The sequence below is a fragment of the Aquila chrysaetos genome, chromosome 17 (assembly GCF_900496995.4).
Source record: "Aquila chrysaetos chrysaetos chromosome 17, bAquChr1.4, whole genome shotgun sequence".
NCBI lineage: Eukaryota > Metazoa > Chordata > Aves > Accipitriformes > Accipitridae > Aquila > Aquila chrysaetos.
Window position 1 is genome coordinate 16,821,281 of NC_044020.1, and position 20,819 is coordinate 16,842,099.

Genomic DNA, 20,819 nt, shown 5'->3' on the forward strand with positions numbered 1-20,819 from the left:
GTACTAGTAATTGAAAGCCAATTTAGTCAAGAGCTTTACCAACAGATGCTATCTTCAGAAATTTACAGTGAAAGCTTGTGCAGGTTTCTTTTTAATAGTAAGATAACTTTCTTAACACGTTTGTGTAATCACAGAGAACAGCAAGTTTTGTTTGACTCGGGGTGTGCTGTCTCATTGTGTGTAATGCGGTTCTTCTGTGTCCTGGTTTCAGCTGGGATAGAGTTAATTGTCTTCCTAGTAGCTGGTACGACGCTATGTTTTGGGTTCAGTGTGCAAAGAATGTTGATAACAGACTGATGTTTTCAGTTGTTGCTAAGTAGTGTTTAGACTAAGTCAAGGATTTTTCAGCTTCTCATGCCCAACCAGCGAGAAGGCTGGAGGGGCACAAGTTGGCACAGGACGCAGCCAGGGCACCTGACCCAAACTGGCCAACCGAGGGTATTCCATACCATGGGATGTCGCATCTAGTATAGGAACTGGGCGGGGTGAGGGCAGGGGGATCGCTTCTCAGGGACTAGCTGGGCATCGATTGGCGGGTGGTGAGCAATTGCACTGTGCATCATTTGTACATTCCAATCCTTTCATTATTGCTGTTGTCATTTTATTAGTGTTATCATTATCATTATTCGTTTCTTCTTTTCTGTTCTATTAAACCGTTCTTCTCCCAACCCACGAGTTTTACTTCTTTTCCCGATTTTTCTCCCCCATCCCACTGGGTGGGGGGGGAGTGAGTGAGCAGCTGCGTGGTGCTTAGTTGCTGGCTGGGGTTAAACCACGACATTCTGTCATTTTTCTACTAATTTTTAAGTCCGGAGTCAACTCTTTTTTTGGAAGGTGTTTACTGTGAACATACTGTTACCATATTATGACATAATCACAATAAAGAGGAAACAATAATTAGTAAATCCACTGATACAGAAAGGATGTACTTTAAAATAGGAAAGAATTTAAAATATGAGAAGCACACAGTCATTTTGTGTGCGCCTCTGCTATGTCTGAAGAAGGCTAAAAGATCATTCCTAGCTTGTCTAATTGCTGGCAGAATTTTTACACGTGGCTGCGTAGAAACCTGTTGGTGTTTTTGAGTGATGGGATAAATGTGACTGTCGTGGTTTAACCCCAGCCAGCAACTAAGCACCACGCAGCCGCTCACTCACTCCCCCCCCCACACCCAGTGGGATGGGGGAGAAAATCGGGAAAAAGAAGCAAAACCCATGGGTTGAGGTAAGAACAGTTTAATAGAACAGAAAAGAAGAAACGAATAATGATAATGATAACACTAATAAAATGACAACGGCAATAATGAAAGGATTGGAATGTACAAATGATGCGCAGAGCAATTGCTCACCACCCGCCGACCGGCACCCAGCTAGTCCCCCAGCGGTGATTCCCCGCCCCCACCTCCCAGTTCCTATACTAGATGGGACGTCCCATGGTATGGAATACCCTCGGTTGGCCAGTTTGGGTCAGCTGCCCTGGCTGTGTCCTGTGCCAACTTCTTGTGCCCCTCCAGCTTTCTCGCTGGCTGGGCATGAGAAGCTGAAAAATCCTTGACATTAGTCTAAACACTAAGCAACAACTGAAAACATCGGTGTTATCAACATTCTTCTCATACTGAGCTCAAAACATAGCACCATACCAGCTACTAGGAAGACAGTTAACTCTATCCCAGCTGAAACTAGGACAGTGACGTTGCATAACAGCCTCTTCAGAAAGTCTGTCTGAGGGTTAGTGATAATCCTTTATACTGAAGAAGTTTGGGGATTTTCACATCGTACAGTTGATTTTTATGGCCAGTGTCCTTTGGGCAGGGGTTCAGCATCCTAATCCACTACAGAGTCAGTGACCTTGTCAGTGAGGTGAGGAAGGCAGCCTCCCCTCCTCGTGTCTGCCTTTCCAGCTGGGAAATAGGAGCTGACTGTTATGGGCAGTGCTTCCAGACTTCATTAGTGTTTGTTAAACCACTTTGAGGTCCTCAGAAGGAAGGTGCTATAAAGTGTTTAGTTATTCTATTTATGAAAATGTTTGTAGCAAAGGATGTTTTTAACTTTTTCTGAATAATATTTCCTAGCTAATGCTTGCTTCACCCTTTCTTCTCCCACCTTCAGCTCACTTTCCTCACCCCAAGAAGAGCAGAGCTTGAAATATGATGCTAAACATTATGCTGAATTTTCTCAAAAAAAAAAACCCCAAAGAACTCCAAAAAACAAATCCACCCCACCCCACAGTTTTTCATTATAGAATCCCTCTTCTTGGTTGTCACAAAACCTATTTCCTACAAGAATATTGATAATTCACATGTACTTTTCCTCCTGGAACAGATTAACATATTTATTAAATCTGATTCTACTAGGATGTGCGTGCTGCAATGCTCTGGCTTATTTACACTGCAGTAGTGGTGGCAGTCTTTCATTCTGAGTTGTGCAGTGTAAATTGGTTATAAGCATAAAAGAAAATGAAATTGCTTTATGAATAAACTTTATTTGGGAAAGAAATTTCCTCTAGATATGAGTGGTAGTAGAAGATGAAGCTCAGCAGAGAGTTTCTTCAGAAAACAAAGGAGGATGTACCCCAATTATTACCTTGCTCTTTTCCTTTTTAAAAAAAAAAGTATACATTTTTTTTGGTTAACTGTAGAATGTAGTCTCTAGCATGCTAAAATAATTGGCTCCTGTTCTTGAATCATGTTAACTTTAGGCTTCCTGGGCTATGATCTTTGTTTGCAGTGTCAAGTCTGTGATGAGAAGTCAAAGATACTTAAAATATCTTAGCCAAGAAAATGAACTACTAGCACACACCACAGTTATGTATTACCTGGTTTACTTTATGAACTATTGCTGTTAACAGTTTGAAAGTTCTTACTTGATCACTTTGATTAATACAGGATAGCACTGGAATGAAGTTGTGGAAGAAACGGTGGTTTGTGCTCTCAGATCTGTGTCTCTTCTATTACAGAGGTAAGTTCCACTCAGGAGAGCTTTGTTTGCTAGTTTTACTGGAAGCAGATAAATTTTGACACACGACTCAAATGTAAGAAAGAAGAAGCTGCTACTTAATTTAATGGATTAAAGTAGTTGTATAGCTGTCAATATCCAGGCCTGCTACTTTTTTTTTTTTTTTTTTCTTTCTTAATTACCACTTTCACATAATTGCTTCCTGCTTGTCAGGTATGCTCCAAGGGCAAACCCATTCACAGCCACCTCTTTTATTAAATTCTGTATTGTAGTTTTCTCACTATTTCTGTTGCTAGGAACTTGATATGCCAGGTTAAATCTGATTTTTCATGCAAACTAAGTAACTGAAATGAGGATAGGAAAGGGATACTGTGGGGGAGCTGAAACTCTGCCTTTGGAATGATAAAGAGAATATATATGCCTTTTGGGAATCTAATCAGTGTTCTTGAATACTTATAAAGTGAAATGTTGTCTAATTCCATATCAGTAGAAGTCTCTGCTGTATTTGGAACAAAGAAATCTGTTAGTACCCTTATGTAGCTACATCAGACTTATTTTACATAGGAAAAATTAGCTGCTTATAATTCTAGTCTGGAGATATGTATGTTAGAAAACTGATTCCTTCACCATTACAGATTATTAAATGTAGTGCTCCTGAGGGGATAAGCAAATGGGATTTGTGCATATGGAAATGTATTCAATCCTGAAATAAGGTGTACAACCGTAATAGTTTAAAGGAGGCTGCGAGCAAAGAACATTGTAAAGCATGGCAAAATAGAGGAAGATAAACAGTTAAGGCCATCTACAGCCTTAACTACAGATGAAGGATAAAAAGGGTTTCAGTTTAGGATGAGACTTTAGAACTAGTAGGAGCGATGTTGATGCTGGTGATGCTGAAAGCAGTGACTGATGACTTTAAAATGCTGTTCTGTTAAAGTGCAGCATGATTCTAATCTAATCAAGACAAATCAGGTCATGAAACTTAAAAGCTCTGTAACTGTTTAACTGTTTTAGTTAACAAATTCTGAATTATTGAAATATAATCATTAGGCTTTGTTTCTTTACCCCAAGAAGTATAGATGTTGGGTAAACCACTGCTGAGTCAAAATTAGGCTATAATTTCAGTCATGGAGACATTGATTGTGATACAGTTACACTGCGTTTAATTAAGTGGTCATTATATACTCTGTGCTTTTATAGGGTTTTCTTGTTTAAAAAAGTCTTCAGGCTCTGCCTTCCAAAGGGCCTAAAGACAATGCTGCTTTGTAGCTGCCTTAAGAACAAATTAAATTGACTTAAAGCACTGCACATGAAGTACCTCAAAATAAAACAGAAAGCAATAAGCAAAACCAACAACAAATAAAATAAATCGAAACAGCTCTATAATCTTACTTTTTCATTTCTACATGTCAGTGTGCCAAATAAGCTGAAATACAAGCAGAATAGTCTAAATTGTTTACATGATAAACTTAGCTTTTAGCTATCACTCACTTAACAGAAAGCAGTTAAAGCAGATAAACTGTAATTAAACATGTATAGTGATAGTCTTAAAGGTATTAGAAATGACTACTAAAATATAAAAAACTTGCTCTCTAAAACATGTGCTTTTACATTTTTGTTAATTCTGTCTCAGATATTGAAAAAATGGAAAGGGGGGAGCCATGCGCTTATTCCCAGATCACAAACAGTGTTTCTGTTTGTGCGATTGTGGTTGTTGGGGTTTTGGGGGGTGGTTTTTTGGTTTTGTTAGCAAATCTTACTGAACTTTTACAGTTGTGTTACAATGTTAGCAGCTTAAATCTAATTTATAGATGAAAAGAAAAATGATTTCATTGTATTTTTTTGGAGCTTAGAGAATACTGTTTTTCTGTTTCACGGAGGGATAAAAGACTGCCTGCTTTCATATTGGAAGGTTATTGTTGCAACAAATAAAAGATCTTAGAGCTAGAGAGAAGATCTGCTGTTTTTCTCTTGTATTATTCATACACAGCATACAAGTAAAGATGGGTATGGTACAGTGTAATGTGTAGATAAAAGCTAGTCTGATTGGAAACACATTTTTAAAATCTGGAAATGGAATGTAGCAGTATGTCTTTAACAGAGACTAAAGTCCTCCAGACATGCAGCTGTTCAGTGGAACAAAAATGCTTAATGCTTTTATATGGCACTAGTGGGTGTGACTCAGTAATAAGTCAAAGTGTAATCTAGCAGAAGAAGGGAATTTTTCCCCCAAACAGCAGTCCAAATAAAGTGAACCCCAACATTTGCTGTGCGTTTTGGGACAGGGAAAAAAAGGCAGATTTTTTTCATGTGTGGGGCTAGCAAGGAGTAAATATTTGAGAGGGGAAGGTGGGATGGATTCAGGCTTACTTATGAGTACAGTTGAGTACCTGAAAGTAAATCCACTCCCTTCATTTCTTTTCTACCTTTTAATCAGAATAATTTTATGGTCGGTTCTCCAATTAAATTACTATCCAAGAAAGCATAGTTTTTACATCTAACATGTCATGTAATACTAAAATGGCTTGGCAGAGCTTTCCCCATATGAATAACTTAAATGAAAGTTGTGGCTTTTCAGAATTTAGTGAGTAAATGAGAACCGGGAAAAGATTTGTAAATCTGTGTATGAGAGGGAGTTCTTTTGTGCTGTTTACATGTATTTTAATTGTAGCTATTAATTTTCCATGCTTGAAACTTTGGAATATCTATGTTTTCATCTTAATTTCATAGATACATAGTCATTTGTTGTGGGCAGTATCTTCAACTAAGGGAAGTGTTATGGGGGACTGTCCTAAAATACTGGTTGTAAATAGAAGTTCTGTATCTGAAATAGAATTAAGATTGACTTTGTGAATTGCATCCAATTATTCCTTTATTAAAGTATAATTGGATTTAAGAGCTGGTTGTGGTTCCCAATTAAAATGTCAACTTATTATTACAATGTATTGTTCTAAAATTTTATGTAAAACAAGGTTCTGAAAAAAGGGTGTTTGTTTGGGGGGAGTGTTTGTTTTTTACAAATTATCTGAAACATATCCATTCTTACAAATAGAATGTAACTGAGTGTAAACTCTTCATGGGAATTATAAAAACTTGTAGCTTGATATGCCCAATATCGTAAGAAGAATGTGCAAATTTTCTCTGAGGCCAACAATCAGAAGCAGTATTTTAAAATACTTCTGCTCTCATAGGCATTTGCAATTTTTACTGAGCAGGCAATAGATAGCAAGTATTGTTCTTGTCACTGAATTAGAGGCTTGACTTCCATCTGCTTTTCAGTTTTGAACTCATATGCAGGTGAGCACTGATCCCCAGAAAAACTCTAGGCATATCCGCTCGTGGTGTTTTGCACAAGGCAGATTCCGTAAGGTAGCTCATGTGCTTCAACTTTGCAAACTAGCACACTTGGGGGCGGGGGGGGGGCAGATTATGCTTGTCCATCTTGGGAAAAAGTCAAAGGTGGCCGTTTTCAGGTGGCCGAGATTTCACGGTGCTTAGCAGGTTTTTGGGGGCACACACTTGTGCGGTACAGGTCCCGTGGTGTGTGTTGGCAGAGAGGGGCTGCACGATTGCTCTTGTGGTCTGCACGCTTCTGAGACTGTGTACAGACACCTGCGTAACAAATCAGTCTGGCTTTCTGATTCTCTGATGCATTTTCTTCTGAGGTAAACTTCTTGGTAGTGGTCTTGTGTTGTTAAATACAGAGTTTCACTGAAGTGTCTGAATAAAAGTATTATGTGTCAAAACACTTTGTTTCTCTAATCAAAGACTATTTATTCACAGATGAGAAGGAAGAAGGAATACTAGGTAGCATCCTTCTACCTAGTTTTCAGATATCTGTGCTTTCTGCTGAGGACCATATTAACCGCAAATATGCCTTCAAGGTAAGGGAATCAATTTTTCAGTTTAATTTTATGTCTGAAAGCATAATAGCCTAGTGATCAGAACTCATTTTACTGAGTAGTTATGCAAAAGAGGATTGACAAACAGCTTCTGAGACTGATTTTTGCATGATACAGTAGCAGAGGATTCAGGTATTTAGCCTGATGTAACTATAGACGTAACTATCAGAGTGAGAAAATGGATGAATATCACTTCTTATTAGTCTTTTATTTTTAGTTCATGGATCTTAAATACTGTGTGTTTGTTTAGAATTGTAGATGCATCTGCAGCTGGACGTATCCCACTAATTAAAGTTCTTTAGATACAAAGTATCTTTACATAGAAATAAAAATAAGGTTTTATTATCAATTGAATCATAATATTACATGAATCATTGTTAGGAGTGTTTCACAGCTAATGTTTTTAATCATGATATAAATCACACTGCTAAATATGTTCTCTTGACTTTTTGTTGTTGTTGTTGTTGTTGTTTTATGAGCTCCTTTTGGCTCTTCTTTTGGCCTCCTAAGCAACACATCGTTTATTTACTATGGTAAGTACAAATTAAAACTTACTGTATCATTCAGACTGCAAAAATCTATGCCAAAATCTTATTTATAATAATTAATATAATTTACATTAATGACTAGTCAAGATAGTTTTTAATAGTTTGAAGAAATTTAAGGGCTTTTTATTGAGCGTACTAATGAAGAAGCAGCTATGATTGAAAATTGTAGGGAATTATTTTGAAAATATGAATGCAGTGACAGACAAACATTGAAGTATTCCTTCTGATGTTTTTTCTGATAATATTATTTGCAGAAATCTTATTATAGAAAACATTAGAGTGAGTATACAGTAACATTATTTGCCTCTTTTCTTTTACAGGATCTTATATTTTTATTGCAATGACCATGTCATTTCCAATCAGGCAGCTCATCCAAACATGAGGACCTATTATTTCTGCACAGATACAGGGAAGGAAATGGAACTGTGGATGAAAGCCATGACAGATGCAGCACTTGTGCAGACAGAACCTGTGAAAAGGTAGTGTGGATTGACAAAACAGTGGCACACTGTATTTCTTTTTCATATTTAGTTTGATTTATTTAAATGAAAGAGTATACCTTAGAATAGAATGTAAGTTGGCTGAAGTAATTTCTCCTTATATTGAAGACCCCTTACTAATTTAACAAAGTTGGATAAAATTTTGAAGTGGTAAAAATAGACTAAGTTCTGTTCTGAATATGGATGCCTTGAGCGTAAGGGGCTAGAAGAAAAAAAAAAAAAAAAAAAAAAAAAAAAAAAAAAAAAGACTGTTTCCTTTAGCCAGCAGCATCAAAAGAAGTCCAAAAGAAGACAAAATACTATGTGCAGGCATGTTTGTCTTCCCCAACCCTCCTGACTGAATAGCAATAGCAGCTCAACTGGTGGTAGCCTTTGGCTTAAACCTGTCTAAGTCTCAAATTCACAACTGTAGTTTCTGGCTAAATTAAACAGTTGTGCCTATGGGCAACCTGTGGGGAGCAATTCTTGTTCATCATTAACCTGTCATCAAATTTATACTTACCTAATCTGGAGCCTTATCCTTTATGTATCCATGTGTTGACAAAGAAAAGCGAGTTATCACTGGAAGCCTTGTGTTCTCAGAAACTGAATATTGTCTGCTGCTGCCTACCCAGTAAGAATTGTTTTCTCTCTGAATGTGGTCCCTTGGGTCAGCTCCATGGCATCTATAATGGAAACCTCATCAGTTGAAAATTTAGAAGCTTCTCATTATTGATGGCACAGAAGTTATTGCTGATGGCTGCTGTCACTTGATCTATTCTGCACTCTGTTAGTTCTTGCTACACTGGAGCTAAATGAATGGTAGCAATGCTGAGAAATTTTAAGTTAAAAAAAAAAAAAAAAAAAAAAAATTGCATAGACACAGGTACCAAAGAAGGAAAAGGTACAATTTTTGCAGAAGAGTAAGCACATTCAACTTGTCGTTAAATTACAAGCAATCTTTCTGAATTTTGCCTTGCTAATGCAAGTCATTCCTCTTAACTTGTTCCTGGCATTTCTATATCCCATGTTCCAGTATGGTGCTGGCAGAAGCATAAAATGGAATGCAGAATGATTAGACACTTTTAATGTTACATGTTTTAATGTTTTGTGAGCTTCTTAGTCAAACGTAATGAAGCTTTTATTTACACCAATCTACAGGACATTCAGAAGGCTAACAGTAAATGAGAACACTTTTAAATTTGCACCTGTGCAACTTTTTAGTGACTAATCTTAAACAAAAGGTTGAAATCTTAGCTTTCATCTCCAAGATCCTTTAACTATAGAGATCATATATGAAGTATTTAATTCTCTGCATTGGACAGCATAGTGAAATAGCTTAACAGAAAAAATACGTTGTTCTCTGTACTTTGAAAAAATAACACATGTGCTTCAAGCTCTCAGGGGTCATGTGTGTTTTTCCCAAAATTACTGAAAATAAAAGATTTCAGCTTATAGAAAGGAGGAGTGGTAGGTCCAATTACCACAATGAAATTTGATCTGATTATGTATGATTTCATATTATATATGAAGATTTTATGGTTTTTGTCTTCTGTAACCCTCCTCGTTATGGGAAAGGGAAGAGCAGAGTGAATTTGAGCATAAGCAAGTAGACACTTAATAGCATTTTCACCTTTTACTTCCTCTGTTCAGAGCTTTTAAGAGATTGCTCTTAAAAGAATGAAGTTACTTTACAAAAAATGTTTCATTTAGCTTAGTGAATAATAAACTTAATCTGAAAAATCAGTTTTGGTTCGCATTGTAAGTGTATTGCAGTTAGCTGTGGTAGCTTACAGATGGAGAAATGATTAAACCAAATCAGACCCACTTAACTTCTAACAAAAATCATGTATTGATTGTATAAGTGCTTCATAGGGGGAATAATACTGAAGTGAGTCATTCTGACTCTTTTTTTGAACCAGTGAAATGACCTTCATTTGATATTTGCAATACTGTGAAGACTGAACGTTTGAAGAGGACATCTTTGTAGTAGAAAAAAAAATTAGCGCGAAAAAAGTGCATCTCCGTTTGACAGAGCCTCCTTAATAAGTGTCGTCTTCATAGTCTCTCCCGTAATAGTCAATGCTCTATAGAAGATACTTAGTAAATTATATAGACAGATGTTATGTTATTACTTGTGACATTTCTTTTAACATAGGAAGCAATCTAAAATGTTTATGTAAATATCAGCTCTTTTGTGCAGTTCATTAATGCAGCTGTACAGTCAAGGTAGCTGCCTCAGAGCCTACGAAGACACGTCGTGAGCTCCATTGCAGGCGGGTCGTCCTTCTAGGCTGCAGTGCCACGGCGGCTCTAATAAGATGGATGTGCAGTCCACTGCCACGAAGGGTGTTCCAGCTCCTGAAATGCTTGGCCATGCATTCCTACCCCCTTCTGTCAGCTGCATTGACGTCTGCCTATCTCAGGTGTTTGGCAGCGTATAGGCCAACAGTGGGGAGTCCCAATCCAGCTGAACTTATTTTACGCCTTTCATCCAGCTATACATGCACCTGCGATCTGCCTTGCATTGCTTTTGGTGCTTATCAGACTCCTTGGTGAATCTGTAGCACACTAAATGAGTAGAAAAGCACTCGGCAGCAAAAGCAGTGGTTTTCTGCCTGGATATCACAGGCAGAACGGGCGTGCCAACAGCCAAAACAAGTGTTAGAAAAGCAACAAGAAAAGTGACTTATGTTACACCATCTTGTTGTTTTAATTCAGGCGAGAAACCTCAGAATGAAACAGAAGTAGATGTGACCTCTATTAAAAGTTTGTTAGTAGTCTTGAAATAATTACTTCAGAGAAAATAACATTTCAAGACCAGTGAAGTCTAAAAGACTTTTGTGTCTGTTAGCTATAATAAGGAAGAAAATCCTTCAGACATCTGTTTTCTAAAGAATCCATCTTTTGGCTATCAAACCAGTTCTTAAAATGAACCATGTAGCAGGATATGATCTTATCCAGAAGAAATACTGTTTCTTCCCTGTAAAAATCTGTTAACTATTAAGTATTGTATTACCTCATCTCTAAGTAGCCTAAAGTTTGGCATGCACATAGCTCTAAGCATAAATGATTTTGGTTCAGTCAAATTCAGCCAGTACCTTTGTTTCTCACTTCTGTTTTTTCTAGACGTTCTAACATTGTACTGAATACAGTTTTCTAACAGACTGGATACTTACAATAGCTATAGTCATTAAGAACTTAATTCCTTAAATATCTACGCAAGCTGGTGTTGAACCACTCTTAAGTGCTTATTAATATAAAAAGCCCAATGATAAGTCAGAGTTTTTACAGTATAGTTCTTTAAATCTAGAAGTCAAGGTACTTCACTGCTTATGATACTCTGGAAAGCCAAACCCAACAGTCTGTTAAATTGAATGTTTCAGCTTTAAATAATTTCAGAGCTACAATTTGTATCTTTATTTTTCTGAGTATGTGAGTTCCTTTGAGAGAAAAGACAAAAGGAATATTTAAAACACTAACCTGGGCAGGGGGTGGGGGGGTTGTCCGTCTTTCCATAAAATATTCTTACTTTCAACATCTAGTTAGCAACATAATACAGAAATGAGATACTGAGGTGAGAAAATAAAAACATAACCATTTCTTTTAGAACTGATCTGCAGTCACAGCAGAACAATTCCTTTCTGATGTATAACTGCAGGGAAGAACAAATATTATTTGGTCTTATTGACTTAACTGTAATTACTCCTTTCTAAACATTTTTGTTTTAATTTTACCTAGATAGTAAATTCAAGTTTAATAATGTACTGAGAGACCTATCAAAATAATTAAGCACAAATACTTTAGTCAGTGAGGAATTATTTAACCCTATGACTCAAAATACGATCTCAAACAACCTCTCTGAATTAGCAAAACATCTTACTCCATGTTGTATCACTGCAGACCACAGTTAAGTTGTATCTATGAGTACTGATTGCTTACTTGCGTTTGTAGATGCTAATATCCACCAACATACTGATTTATCATTTTTACCCTAAATGCTGATTTCTCTACTCTCCCATGTTTAAGAGCATCATTTTTCTGTCCTTTCACTGTCAGCTGTGTGTGCTAGAGCCTTTGTTTCTTCTGAGTGATGCAGCATGTACTAAGAAAAGATATTTTACTTTTTTTTCCTCCTCCTAGTGTAGCTACTTTCCCTGAACAGCATAAGCTAAGCTGCCAAAAAAGCGCTTGTTAGCATAGCGACATCCACAGTGGGGGTTTACTGACGTTGCTGGGTTTGGAAAAAATGGCTTTTTCTTTTCAAATGCCTCTGCCTGGCTTTATTAAATCACAGTCCTCATGTCCATCTGAAACTTAATTACATGCCCCCCACCCAACCCTTTCAGAATTGTTTTGTTTATATAAACCAGCAGAAAATAGTACTTTTCCTGCATTACTCTTCCATACATATTATTCCTGTTTGGTTGTAGAGAACTATAAATTGCATTCAGTATATGCTGAAAGTGCTCATTCTCTTCGTCTTTTCCCTCTCCCGTCCTCAAAATACCCTGCAAGTTTTGTTGAATATGTTTTTGAGAGCTAAATATAAATATGGAGCCAAATATAATTATGGATTTATGTTTCTTATGTTTACCTATTAGTTTCTGATAATTCTTTCCCATTTGGATCCTTTGCTGTGGGAAGAGGTCTCTTGCTCACACTGGGCTGACTGATTTGAAGCACAAAGTTAAAGGAGAGCCCAGAAGTCTACTTGAAAGTCAGTCATTCAGCCTCTACACCATCGCAAAGAATGTTAAATATAAATGCTTGGCTCTGCTGTGTATAACCATAGAAACGAGTGATACAGCATAGAGATTGCATGGAAAAACAACTCTGTGATTTTGGAGTTTGTTGGTTTTTAATTAAGACAGACAGTGGAAAGTAGTATGATAGTGTGAATCGAACACTGTGCCAAGTCTTGCCACATATCTGATGAATGTCCTTAGAGATGCCACTCTCCCTCTGCACCACAGACTTTCCATCTGTAAAATGGCAACTGCTTCTCTGCTGTAAAGTATCTTGAGAAAAGATTGACATAAAAAGCTATATAAGGGGGTAGATGGTATTATTAAGGCATGTTGCATATATTAATGCCCATGTTTAGGATTATTTGCAAAGTAGTCCTTACATTTATTTGTAAACTCTTGAGTGCTGGCTGAAAACTGAATTTTTAACACCCTTTTTTGACTTGCTAGTTGTGGGAAATGGAGTTTTCCATTCGCTTTCCTGTTTAGGGAATTCCGTCAGTTTGTGGTAGAACACTGGGTACTTCCGAGGTGGGAGGGAGGAGGTGATCCAGTTTTCTTCCATAACCTTGAGGAGGAACCTAGGCAGAAATGTTTAGTCTTAGGAACGGTTTAAAGTCTTGGGGGAAAAAAATAAAAACAAAACACCTCACTTAAATTGTAGTAGGAGACAATCATAGCATTTCTTTGCTGATACTTGGAAATTATAGAAAAGGTGATGTAGGTATGGCAGTTCCACCACATGTCCTTCCCCGCAAAATTCTACATAAAAACTGGTTCTACATAGAGATTTTCTTTCTCTGAAAGTTATGTGGCAGAAATATTACCCTTTCCTTTCTGCTAGCAGAAGACATCAGATGTATCTAACCTCTGCATTTAATAGTGATGTATGAGAAAAAATATTGTGTTTAAAAATAATGCTGATGCATATAGCCAAAGAGACATTCATGTTGGATTATTGGTAGGAATGTTTCCATTTGCAATACGTTTGACGTGTGTGTACGCTTTCACATCGGCAGCTCAGGAATAATCACTGAAAGAAAAGGACTATTTTGAGCTACTTATATTAATAGAGTGAATTTTGGAGGACTTCTATAACATTATGAAGTATCAAGAAGAGATTGGGATCATCACAACTATGTCAGGAAGAGGCTCGGGGGAAAAGAGTCACACCCCTTGTTAACATGCAAAGTGCATGAGCATTTCATTCTAATTCAGGCACAGTATGCAGAAGACATTGATGTCTTGCTGTTTCTGACTGATATGTTTGAAATGGTGTACTTGTCAAGGTAGGAGTCTCTGGATTCCTTTCACATCATGGAGAATTCATAGCAAGAGTAGGGTGGTAATGGGAGGTGCCTTTGAAATTAAGTGTCCAGTACTATTAGCAGTGGGTAGAATTTTATAAGGACCTTAACAGTTTTTAGTCCTTTATGTATTTGCTGGGGTTCTGTCCTAAATAGTTGTTGGCCTGTTGGGAATTCATGGCTTAAATAATCTGTTGGGGAAGTGTAGACTTGTTGGACATGTAAGCCTGTTGGTCAAGATGGGGTAAGCAAAATGCTTACAGCTATATGTAGTTTGTCTACTCGGAATTAGAGTATTTTTCAGAGGAGTGGTTATACTTGTGCTCTTGGTCAGTTGTGTGTGTGATGGCCTTTTTACACATGGATTAGGCATTTGAACTGGACACAGTTATAAAGCTGAATAATACATTTCCAAAAAGATGCCAAACAGTGTGAAAGGTTAATTTGACATCATCTTAAAATAAAGATTTGTTCTTGCTTTGGTTTTATACAGAGATGTATTCTTAAAGAATTAAGATTCTTCTTTCCTCCCATACCAAAAAATGTTGATCAAAACATTTTATGGTTTGGGTTGTTGGTTTGTTTTTTTTTTTTTTCCTAGTAAACTGGAAAAAAAAAAAAAGTCACTATCTGAGCTGGATGTTCAGTTTATGTCCCAGTACAGAAAATGATACAGCTTCTTGACACTTTGAAATTTTAAAAAGAAGATAGCTAATAGAACTGCATACACTGAGTACTTGTGTAAGTACTGTAAAGCAGTAACTGTTCTAAAAATATCATTATTTTTGTGGTACAGTTCCCTAAGTCAGCAGCTATTTTCTCCCTTAAAATTAGGGAAGCCACAGTTATTTTCCACAAAATGTGTGCCAGCCAAAGTGATAACATACCAGCAAAACCTAATTGATGCCCATGACCATGAAAAGTTGTTTGCTTTCTTTAAAGGAGCTCATTATATGTTAAATTCAGCAGTATTGTGAATCACAAGCTGGTCAGCAATGTAATCTGGTACCATTTTTAAAGATGGCTTTAGAAATCATCTGAATTTCAGGCTGTTGACATCTGGAAGCTGTAGCGCTTGGAGAGCCACTGAATATTTTTATTGTTGAATGTCCAGCCCTCCAGGAACTGAACATCCTATTTTTCAGACTCTGGCTTTATTTCTTCTTGTGCACATTTTTTCTAGGGGGTTAATTGGAATTTAGCTTAAAAAACTTACCCTATGTTGTAAATGCTTTTAAAATAGCAAAGAAATAGAGAAGCGTGGAAGAAAAAATACTTATACTCACCAACCAAAAAAACCCCCCAAACTAACCAAACAAACAAAAAATAAAAAACACCAAACAAAACCCAAAAACCAAACCAAACACCACCATGACCCCCCAAAACAAAACAAAATCCAAAACAACAACAAAAAAAACCCCTATCCTTGATTATTGTGAAAATATGTCCTGGATTTTTCTCTCAAACACAAGATATAAGTGTAAAATATCTGGACAGGGATTCATTGAAATAAACCTGATAAACACCAGTATATTCACTTGTCATTTTTTACTATTTTTAAATGAATGTTTTGTTGATATTATAGCTTGTCATATATTCCTTTCCAGAGTAGAGAAGTTAACCACTGAAAATACACCACCTCGAGAGGCAAATAATATTTCAAACCATCGGGTGCTAATTAAGCCAGAGGCACAAAATAACCAGAAAAACAAGGAGGTGAACAAAAATGAGGAGAAGAAAGCTTTGGAAGCTGAAAAATACGGATTCCAGAAAGTTGGGCAAGATAAACCACTAACGAAAATTAACAGTGTAAAGCTAAATCCTTTGGGATCCGAATACAGGACTTTACCCATAAGCACGATTCAGGCTGGACACTTTAGACCAGTTCATTTAAACGGGTCTGAGAATAAAGCTGTTGGTGTTGTCCTGGCAGACACTGGAGATGGAGGTCAGCACAATGTGGTCCAGTCACATATGGAGTCTGAACGAGTTATGCAGAGAACTAATTCAATGCTGCAGTTGGAACAATGGATTAAAATACAAAGAGGAAAAGGACAAGAGGAGGAAACAAGAGGGTAAGTACTATGTAATTTTTTTTTATTTTTTTTTTTTAACTAGGCTTTCTAGCAAATACTAAGACATGTATCCTGCTGAGGTTCCTTAGGTTTTGGTCTATATTACATAAATATATAATTCATTGTTCTCTGTAAGAAGTGCCTGGATGACTGCTCAGAACGGATTTATTGAAGTTTTGCTTTTATTAACATTTGAGTGATTATTAATAAATTAAAATAGTTTAATAACTTAATAAATAAAAATGGCCAGAAACCCTTTTTGGGTGTTAGAAATTTCTCTATCCCAGCAGAGACGTGTCATCAATCATAACAATTTTTTTTCTCTTAAAATCTGTTCTTGAAATTGCCCTGTCTTCTGCATTTTTGTTCGCAAATTTCTGTAATAATAGTATATTATTTAAAATTCTTTAAAAATATTCCAGGGATCTTTTAAACTTTAAACAAGCTTTAATTGAAGAGAGAGAGAGAGAGAGGGAAGCTTTACCTAAGAATAAGTCATAGAAATCTAACTAACGATGCTTAAAGCTTCTCTTCTCATGAAATTAAACATCTCCCAGTTCTAATATTGAGTTCCAGTGCTTATTCATGAAGCTTTAAAATTATGTATGAATGATTGACAATATTGAATCTTGTGCCGACAGCAATTTCTCTGTCTGACAAAAGTGTAGGTACGTTGCTTCCAGGATGGCTTACAGACAAGCAGTTCTAGAAGTAAAATATAAAAGTTTTCAATATTACATTAGATAGGAAGTATGGAGATGCTATCACAGGAGGTATTTTGAAGAGCTGGAAATTAGGGAGTTTGCGTATGGATAGATGACAGAGAAGACCTTAAGATAGAACGAAGTTCAGAAAATGTGTTTTCTGCAAATTTCAAAATATGGCGGTTGGGGGCTTTTCAGTTTTTGCCAAAACTTGAAAAATTTACATTTGCCAGTATTGGTTGAACATTTCCTCATTGCCGTTAGTCCTTCATTAAATATAATTAGGAATTGTTAATGTGTTGTTTCATGGAATACTCCACATAAGCAGTTTGATGAAGTTTGAACTTGCAGCGACTTGCACACCCTGACATTTATTTTGTAATGCATGCTGCGGAATGAGAACTGAGAAGGCTCTTTGATGCAATTAGATTTTTTTTAAATTGGACTGTAAAACTTGCAACAAAACAGTAAAAATTTGAATAGCTGTGCCATTTGTCAGTTGCGAACAAGCATAAAACCCCTAAAACTGATTTCATTGCGGGAATCAAATAGAGAGAAGTACTGTTAACAATATGTTACTAATTAACAATATTTTATTCTTGACTATAGAGAATGCTTGTTGCTTAAATAAGGGTGGCATTGATAGCACAAAGGGTGTGCTTTCAAATGCAGTTCTACATAAAAGTAGCAAACTGAAAAAGAATTTGCCTTGAGCTATCTCTTTTGCTTTGTGTGGAAGTGGTCTTGAATAATGATCTAAATTTCTAATGTATAGTGATGTCTTTAGAATGTGGTTTCATTTAAATTTTAAATTTTATTTTTGTTCAGATTGCCAGTTTCTGGCTGGAGACAGAAATTTAAGTAGAATTGAAGTTGGTGAATGAGAGTAGGAAGAAGCTCCAGTTTATGTTTAAGCTTAAGGTTGGGGTGAGAGGCTAGTAAGGCTGTTTGTCGTAAGTCCTATTCAACTCATAACTTGAATTTATGAGAAGAGTAGTCTTCACTTAATGGGGAAAAGTTGCTGACTTTTAACAAAGATGCTATCCATTGTATATGTCTCTCTGATGTGTTAGAGAAATCATGAAGAACAAAACTGAGTATCTCTGATGTGTTAGAGAAATCATGAAGAACAAAACTGAGTATCTCTGATGTGTTAGAGAAATCATGAAGAACAAAACTGAGTATCTATCTCTGGTGTGTCAGACTGAAAAAAAAAATTAGTTCTTTAAGAATATTAAATTTTTAACAAACAGATTTAATTAAATAACTATATATAAAATAGGAGCTGTTAGCTGCCCTCAATATGAAATGAAAAGACTTCACTGTAAAGCTACTAATTTTTTAGAGGAACAGGCTGACCCCTTAGTAATTTGACTGCCTGCAAAATTGATGAGAATGATGGCATTGTAATTTTTTAATTCTTGAAGCTGTTATCTGCCATTTCTGTGGATCTAGACATCTAGTTTTGCAAGAGCCACACAAATAAAAGCAACTGATGCCTTGAGGAAGACAAACCTTTTTTTAAAAAAAAACAAAAATAAATATTTTTTAAATAAAAACATTCCACTTCAGTATCATTTTATTGAATTAATTTTGCACAAGTCAGCTACTAGTAAACGTTTTCACCAAAAGCGGTCCACTTGAGTGGTCTTTCTCAAATGTGAAAAAAATATAGAAGGGTTGCGTGATACTAAGTGAGGGTTTTTGTTGCTGCTAACCCAGGATGTGAGACTCTGTCTCCCCACCTTGCCCATATAAGCTTCACGCTAAATAATAAATGCCTGCTGTACAGCACCAGGTTTCCATCTTCACTCTGCCACCCTTTGCTTGATTTGCATGTGGAAGTTCTGTATTCTGGACCAGCTGGTATTTGCATTCTTCAGGATGAAGGACTATTTTGAGGTTTCGATCTGAGGGTGTTCATAACATTGCAGGACTGAGCCCCTAGAAGTTTAGCAGCAAGGTTCCTTTCCCAAATAGTCCAACTTGGACACCGGAACCAATATTGCCACCCAACAGTAATCCTAGAGACAACTTCTCAAGGTGTCTATGAGGAGGCTATAAACTCATGTGGAAGCCTTTTTTTCACATGGGAACATTTGTAGGGAGCTTTCTGTGATGACAGTTGCAGAAATATTTTACAACTTCACAGTGTGCGTGACTGCTTGACTGGCTGCAGCAGTCTCCCTTTGCGTGCGAGGCAGCTATAAGCAGCAGTACTCTCTAAAGTTGTTCTTTGGGTTTGACTAGAATGACATTTTTGCAAGTATCAACAGGACGTTGGTGAATCTGTTTTGATTTTATCAAATGATGTAAAACAAGGCTTAATATTGAGGCAGTTGGCCTTTTTACAGTTTTCATGGTTTACCAATAGAAGTCGGATATGTTATCGTCCTAAATGTTTTAGAATATAAGTAATTGCATGCAGACTTTAAATTGCTATCTTTACATAGTAAGAACTTCAGACAGCTTTTCATCAGGTTGTCTGGGATATTTAAAGGAGCCAACAGGATTACACTGCCCATTTAATTAATAAAATGGGGGAGGAGCTTCAGTGAGTGAGGTGTATCTAGCTACCGGATATCTTCATTGAAAACGTCAGGCTTCACCATACCCATTTGTGAATAGCTAAAATAATATTTTGAAAGTTAGAAATTGAACCCAAAAGGGTCTTGGTTGTTTGTTTTTTCAATATGGAGATGGAGAAAAGCACTTATCTTTAATGGTATGTTACATGAAGAAATGTAGAGGTATTTAAGCAGGTTTTGCAGCAAAAGAATAGGATTTAGAGTCCATTTCCCTTTTTTATGGTTTGTTTTTTTTTTTTGTGAGAATGGAAAGCTGTCCAATCTACAAAATGGAGATAATACTTCATTAATTCTTAGAAAGCTTCAGAAACTGTAGCAGATTGTGTATGTAAAGCTCTTTATAGCAGTTTTCATCTCCAAAATGTTACAGGTGATCATAAATACTCAGCTTAACTATTTTCAGTGAAAAGTGGGTTTTACCATCATCAATTTCCTTGATAGTTATTCCATAAGCATCTAACATGCATAATGCTGGTTTACCTTGCCATTTGCCCTACATCATTTCTTTAATGTTTTTGTGGCACTGAAGTAAATCAAAGCCGTCTTCAGATTCTGGTGCCTCGTGGTGGCAGGGATTTTAGTTTGAATTAGTCTGGGATGTAGCTAGAAGCTGCTGCCCTCTGAGGGCTGAATCATGTCCAATTTGAGATCAGTTTTGTTGTCTGCGGGCAAGCATCTATCATAGATGTGATCAGTTGCAAAACACTTTAAGAGGTGCTCATCTGAATTTTAGATAAGGGTTGAATGAATCAATGTTTATGACCTAGATTTTGTCCTCTGAGAAAGCAAGAAATGCTTTGTCATACTTAAGCATGCATCGATACGTGGTATGGAAAATTTTGCATTTCAACTAATGCTGAAAGTTGGTAAATGACTGTAGCACTCCAGAATTTTAATGTGGCAACAAATTAAAGAATAAGCCTTTGAATTCATATCTGAGTTGAAAAGCAATACAATATTATTATAAAACAAAGATATTATTTTGCTATTTGTTTCACTTGAGTAGCTGATACGGAATGGCTTGTCCTTGACAATTGCAAAATGTAATTTCATTAGACAATTACTGCTATTTTTCCTTGCTCTGCTGTTAAAAATTTTATTTTTTTTTTTATGTCCATAGTAATTGCTCAAGTTCTTCTTAGGGAAACAACAGGAGATTTTTTCACTTTTGAAAAATGGGCTCATATGGAAACAGGATAGAACTTCAAAGCTTTCAAAACTCTGAACTGTCCAGCATATAGACAAGTTACAAGATTTGATCTAAACTTAATACTACTAAATGGTTCAACTGGTAAAAAGATGAAATATGGATTATATAATCAAGCAGCTAATCAGAGAGAGGATCGAGTTTCAGCTGCCACAGTACATTCAATCAATATAGTTGATTCTTTAATTAATGGTTGTCTTGATTTTCTTGCATGTTTTTAAAATGATACTTGTAGTATTAAAAAAAAAGGTTAACTTAAAGGTTAACTAGATAAACCTAACAAATATTGAAAAACTCTATTGCCATA

The 20,819-nt window shown here is 36.4% G+C and overlaps 1 protein-coding gene across 5 annotated transcripts in view; it reads left to right on the plus strand.

Moving 5' to 3' along the window:
- PLEKHA5 (pleckstrin homology domain containing A5) overlaps positions 1-20,819 on the plus strand; it is a 167,956-nt gene that overhangs the window by 103,416 nt on the left and 43,721 nt on the right. For 4 of the 5 annotated variants that reach the window (XM_041129585.1, XM_041129586.1, XM_041129587.1 and 1 more), the window contains exons 5-8: positions 2,885-2,957; positions 6,738-6,838; positions 7,768-7,883; positions 15,546-16,013. In XM_041129585.1, coding sequence (XP_040985519.1) covers positions 2,885-2,957; positions 6,738-6,838; positions 7,768-7,883; positions 15,546-16,013 — 758 coding nt within the window. Of the gene's footprint in view, positions 1-2,884; positions 2,958-6,737; positions 6,839-7,328; positions 7,390-7,724; positions 7,884-15,545; positions 16,014-20,819 lie in introns of those variants that run through there. The other variant, XM_030040665.1, reaches the window with a different exon arrangement.